This window comes from Mustela lutreola, chromosome 1, assembly GCF_030435805.1.
Source record: "Mustela lutreola isolate mMusLut2 chromosome 1, mMusLut2.pri, whole genome shotgun sequence".
NCBI lineage: Eukaryota > Metazoa > Chordata > Mammalia > Carnivora > Mustelidae > Mustela > Mustela lutreola.
This window is the reverse complement of record NC_081290.1, coordinates 273,745,910-273,752,566: the sequence shown is the minus strand read 5'-3', so window position 1 is coordinate 273,752,566 and position 6,657 is coordinate 273,745,910. Positions and strand designations below refer to the sequence as shown.

General features: G+C 38.6%; 1 protein-coding gene across 1 annotated transcript; it reads left to right on the top strand.

The window, feature by feature from the left end:
* The first annotated feature begins 2,693 nt into the window (after positions 1-2,693).
* LOC131840410 (olfactory receptor 4C45-like) lies at positions 2,694-3,635 on the top strand. The gene has a single exon (XM_059188358.1). The coding sequence runs from the start codon at positions 2,694-2,696 to the stop codon at positions 3,633-3,635; it is 942 nt and encodes a 313-aa protein (XP_059044341.1).
* The last annotated feature ends 3,022 nt before the right edge of the window (positions 3,636-6,657 follow it).

Sequence of the window (6,657 nt, the reverse complement as noted above, 5' to 3'; positions counted from 1 at the left end):
TTAAGATTCATAGAGGAGACATGCTCTCAATCTCAGCAGATTAAAGGTGGGAATTAAAAGAATTCTCTCCACACTACACTTGGACTTGCTGGGAAACATAAATTTGGCAAGATTTGAAAAATATATATATATCCAATCAAGCGGTTGCACTTCTACATGTTATAGTTCTATACACTCGCTTTTTTGATAAATTTTTTGTTCCATTATTCTTACTTTAGATTGAATGTACTTCTGATCTTTGAAAAACACATGTATTATGAAGACGCATTTATACTTTCAAAGGAGGCCTAGAAAGTAAGTAGAAATTTATCCTAAAGTATTGAAGTTTCCTAACTAAAACAGCTCATTTTCTGGGTAGATTCTGACTGATAATGGGAACTAAAGTAGACTAAAATGACCAAGACTGGGAGAGTTCTCAGAAGGAGAATTCCAGTGACCCACTTGTTAGTTCTCAAAGTATATTTGCAGCTATGGGGCTATGCTCTCAGGGGAAGAAAACAATGACTGGGTGCCATGTAAAAACACTGGAATCCACAACCAAATAGATCCAGGTCAGTAATAACTCAATCTTTTTCCACAAACTTTAAACAGATTAACTTAATTTTCACAAATTTCTTTTACTGAATAGTTTTTATAGCTAGATTCTGTGAAATGAAGTAAACCTTTTTCTCTTAATATGAATTTGAACATGATGACATGAAAATACCCGCAAAACGTGATTTGTAATGCTGCCACACAGGATGCTGTCGAGAACAACCAAGGTCTCTTTTTAAAAATAGTTGTTAATGTATATGTAGAAGTAGATTGCTTTGGTAGGTTTCTATATGTGATTATTTCAAGTTGGCTCCCCTTTTCGTGACTTATGTTGCCACACTGAAGTTAGAATTAGTGGAGTAAATCTATTAGGGATGATGAAGCACATAGTTCCCACCTATAGCAGCCATGGATAGAGAAGAAACTAAAGAGACTGAGCTTTCTGAAAAACAAAAGATACTTTCCTCACTTTTATTTCTTTAATATTTTATTTATTTATTTGAGAGAGAGAGAGAGTAAAGCAGAGTGGAGGGCAGAAGGAGAAGTAGACTCCCTGCTATTCAGGGACCCCAATGCTGGACTCAATCCAAGGTTCAGTCCTGGGACTTCAGGATCATGACTTGACTGACTGAGGCACCCAGGCACTCCTCTTCGCCTTTACTGTAGCTGAAAAGTCATGATGCTGACTGCTGACATCTGTGTCCAGAAACTTTTGAGGAAAAATAAATTGTTACGTTTTTCAGCAGGGGTAGGGAAAGGAGAAAGAAAAGGGTAGAAGGAATTAAATATGCTATGATCATGTGTAACATGTACTCACTATTGAAAATCCCTATACAGATCGTTCAAAAAAAGAATATATTCTTGTATATATTCAATTTTTCAACACAATCAGCAATGAAACTTTTAAGTTCATCTCACATGATTAAACAGTATCAAAAGAAAAACTTCTATTATGTTAGATAACATTTTTCCCCAAAAATAGGAAATTCAGGGAAACTTCATGATTCATTTCATTCCATTTGTAAAATGTGACTAGGATTTTTAATGATTATTATTAATAATTACTAATTATTATTAATAATACTTATTAATCTATTTCGGAGATGGGATATGGGTGACAGGAAGCTCCCAAATGTCTTAATGTTAATGCCTTTCTGGAGAGAAAAACAACCTTAACCTGACAAAGGCAAAGCCTCCAGGATCCTCTGAGTCTTTAATAAGGGAAAAATCTTTTTGAAACCTCCTTTTTCCTTACCTCCCCCAAGCCCCAAGTATGCACGCAGCCATCCCTCACAACCCTGGTGTAGCAGTTTTTTCTGCCCACAGGTCATGTGCTCGTGCTTTAATAAAACCACTTTTTCTGCACCAGACCATTATTCTATGTGATGAAAGATCAGTGCACAGAAAATTAACTTAAGAACTACTGAGGAGTTTTCAGTGGACTTTGGACCGCTTCCACTTCTGCATCCAAAGATGTGAGAAGAGTGAATGTGTATGAGCCTTGTAGAGTCAGATACGATATCCAGGGCAGTGGAGCATATTCAGCTCAAAGAGCTATTACAAAGATGGGCCCTTAGCATCCTGAAGGGGAAACATACCATCTGCAGGTCTGTTTCTCAGTGTGCATGTATATTCATTTGACAGAAAGGAATCCTAGCTCAAAAAGCACTGCTGGTGTAGATATAGGAAGGATAGCACTATCCTATCTGCTGTACATTTCACATTTTAAAGAATATTGTGTTCATATGCCCATAAATATTCATGTCAATGGGCAACCATAACCTCAGAATAATTGCTATTGATGAAATATGTACCAAAATCAGAGAGAAAAGAGCGATCCATAAGATTTTAGAGCCAGAGCTTTGAAGTCAATCAGGAGTCAACCATCATAATAACACTTTCATTTTTTTCTGATTATTGAAACATATTGTCATTATGAAATTTCGATGAGTAAGAGAAACTTAACCTCTACCTAACTCTATCTACTCTCTTTTATAACAGTCTCCAAAGTGGTTGAGGTGAGTGGAAAGTATAGCTCCAGCAAACCCATAGGCCAGGATTAAAGAGGTGATGGAAGATTTCTGTGTTGAATTCAAAATACTACTCAGAAATTGTGATCTTTCCAGATGAACCAGAGGCTCATAACTAAAGCTGACTTCATGGAAAGGAAGAGCAATGTGACAGAATTCATTCTGCTGGGCCTGACCCAGAATCCAGAACTGCAGAAATTCCTATTTGCTGTGCTTTTAATCACCTACTTGATCACACTGGCAGGTAATCTTCTCATCTCCATCACCATCTACATCAGCCCAGCCCTGGGATCTCCCATGTACTTTTTTCTGTCCTATTTATCCATTATAGATGGTTTCTACTCTTCATCCATAGCACCCAAAATGATCTTTGACTTGCTCTCTGACATGAACACCATATCCTTCAATGGCTGCATGACTCAGCTCTTTGCTGAACATTTCTTTGCGGGAGCTGAGATCATCTTATTAATTGCCATGGCCTATGACCGCTATGTAGCCATCTGTAAGCCCTTGCATTACACGACCACCATGAGCCGACCTGTCTGTGCTTTCTTGGTGGGAATGGCTGTGATTTTAGGCTTTATTCATGGAGGGATCCAGGTTCTGTTCATGGTCCAGTTACCATTCTGTGGCCCCAATGTTATTGATCATTTTATGTGTGATTTAATACCTCTCCTGGAACTAGCCTGTACAGACACTCACACTTTGGGGCCCCTGATTGCTGCCAACAGCGGGTCACTTTGTCTGCTCACTTTTTCTATGCTGGTTGCTTCTTATATTGTCATCCTGCACTCTCTGAGGACTAAAAGCTCTGAAGGGCGTCGCAAAGCCCTGTCTACCTGTGCTTCTCATGTCACTGTTGTCATCTTATTCTTTGTACCTTGTTCATTCCTGTATCTGAGACCCATGACCTCCTTCCCTGCTGACAAAGCTGTGACTGTGTTTTGTACCCTAGTCACTCCCATGTTGAACCCATTGATCTACACCCTCAGAAATGCAGAAGTGAAAAATGTCATGAAGAAACTCTGGAGGCAAATAACAAAAATTGGTGATAATGAATCTTGGGATTAGAGTATTTACATTAAAATATCTACTGAATATTTAGAGAGATTTATTCCCCTTCTTACTTGATTTAATGTGCGACAGTCAATTGTCCTGTTTGGATCACTTTTCTTCAGGATCATATATTTTATGGGCAAGGTCAACATATCCACCCAGGAATAGTAGGCACAGTGCATAGAGCCCACATAATTCTAGGATTCCTTGAAATGCTTAGTTTCTTTTAAAATAAGAAGATAAAATTTAATATAATCCAAATCCAAGTTGAAGTATGTCATTGTTATACCAATGCATTCATAAAATATGATCTTTAATAATTTTTATGGAGAAGGACTCATGAGGTCCAAGTAGGAAGGGGCCACAGAAGTCATAATGTTGCCCTGATTGTTGGTATGAAATGGTTCTGCAGCAATATTTTCAATACTCCCTACACCCTGCACTACAGCTAGAATGAAGTTTTATTTTATAAGAGGAAAAGTTCTATATATGCAATATTGTATAGAAAGCCAGTGAGTCTTGAAGAAGTACTTCCATCCAAATATACTTTTTCTTATCTTCCTGAATTTGAGAGGATAAAAATATCCCTGCACCACAACAATAAAGCATTCTTTACTTCTCGCAGTCCCAATAAGAGAACACTTGCACACAAAGGTACATTTTAAAACTTATATCACCAACATTCCCTGCAGTATACAATTGTCTGCACAAGAATAAGAGGCAGAATTGGCTGATGCAAAAGAAATATAACTGATCAAGTTTGTAGAGTTAAGGCAGAAAACAACTGTATGTCAAAGTTGTGTTTTAAATGGAATATTACTAAGCCATCAGAAAGGACGAATACCCAACTTTTGCATTAGCATGGATGGAACTGGAAGAGATTATGCTGAGTGAAATAAGTCAAGCAGAGAATGCCATTTATCACATGGTTTCACTTACTTGTAGAGAGTAAGGAATAACATGGAGGATATTAGGTTAAGGAGAGAAAAGTGAAGGGTAGAAACAGAGGGGAAGACCAACAATGACAGACTGTAGACTCCAAGAAACAAACTGAGGGTTTTAGAGGGGTGGAGAATTGGGGGGATGGGTGAGTCTGGCGGTGGGTATTTAGGAGAGCATGTATTGCATGGGGCACTGGGTGTTATATGTAAACAACCAACTTGGAACAATACATCAAAAGCTAATGATGGGGCACCTGGATGGCTCAGTGGGCTGAGCCTCTGTCTTCAGCTCAGATCATGATCCCGGGATCCTGGGATTGAGGCCCACATTGGGTTCTCTGCTAGGCAGGGAGCCTGTTTCCCCTCTCTCTCTCTCTGCCTGCCTCTCTTCCTACTTGTGGTCTCTGTCTGTCAAATAAATAAAATTAAAAATAAAAAGGTAATTATGTATTGTATGTCGACTAATATAATAAAATAAATAAATAAATAAATAAATTGTATTTTAGACATGGACAAAGGAAGAGTCTGAATAGCTGGGACAGGAAATTACCAGTGATGTAGAAATAAGTCTGTGTCACAAAACTGAATAACAATGACCACACATCTGGATTACAGAAAATAATCCATAATATTTATATAAGGAAATTCAAAGATAATTCAGAAATAGATGCTTTGAAGTCAGAGATTAAAAGCTTTGGATCAACCAGATTTGATTACTCATCTTGTCTCCTGCATTAATTACCCTTGTCAATGTAACCGTTGTGCTTTCATCTCTCTACTGATTTTTTCAACCTGTAAAATGGAAATAGCATTCCATACTCTCAGGCTGTAAAAATTAAACAATTTAGATTGAAAAAAATGAATCAGCTAAAAACTAGTGATATTGCTCAGATTTGGTTATAGCTTTCAGAGATGTCACCAGCACAGAAAGTAAGCCAGGGTCAATGGTTGCTGATAAGAGGAGCCCCAGAACACCACTACCAGCCATCATTCACTAACCATGATCACAGGAAGACCAAACATCTAGGCCAGCCTCACTGTACTTCAAATGTCATAAAAGGCATCTGTATATGAGTAGCAACTGCATAGCAGTGAGTTTTCTCATCAAGGAATCTAATGGGAACTGTGAACAGATCTCTGGACACTAAAAGCCAGCCCCCCACCAACTCCCTAGTCTAGGACACAAATGCCCTTAAACATCTCTGCAATAATGATTGGGGAGCTGGCTGGAGCAACCATGACATGTCTGAGCAGAACTTATTTCAAAATCTCTCCCTGATGATGGATCTCCTTTTGCCGCTCTGGGAGAAGGAGAAGGGAGAGCCCAGTGCCAGAAACCAACAGACCTATCTCTGCACAGAGCTTGGGATTCCTGAGGAAGAGCTCAGAAACCTGTCTTCAGAGGGTGATTTCACAACCAGGGATTGAATATCATGTGATGTTGACATTTCTAATGTTCTCAGGACTTTAGATCAGGTTGGATCTAACTTTACATGAAGGCCTTTTAAAAATATATGTTGTCCCGGGTGCCTGGGTGGCTCAGCTGGTTTACCGACTGCCTTCGGCTCAGGTCGTGATCCTAGAATCCCTAGATTGAGTCCCGCATCAGGCTGCCTGCTTGGTGGGGAGTCTGCTTCTCCCTCTGACCCTATCCCTTCTCATATATATGTTGTCCCAAAACAAGCAAACAAACTCAAGTAAGAGAACAAAGTGCTGGTTACCAGTGGTGGATGCCAGAGGTGGTTGGTTGTGGGGAGAAGAGTGAAATAGGTAAAGGAGATTAAAAGGTACAAGCTTCACTATAAAATAAATACATCAAAGAGTTAAAAAGTATAGCATAAGGAATATAATCAATAACACTGTAATACTGTTGTATGGTGACAGATGGGTGACTACAATTACCTTGGTGAGCACTGAATATCAAATCCCTACATGGTACAGGTCAACCTTGATAACATATTTTTCCAGTGTGTTCCAAACCTTGATATAACTGAATCCATTAATTTTTCCTGTTTCTCATACCATTGCATCTGCTTAATGTGCTCCTCTTCAACCAGAAATTACATATATACTTTTAAAAAAATCTTTATTTTATT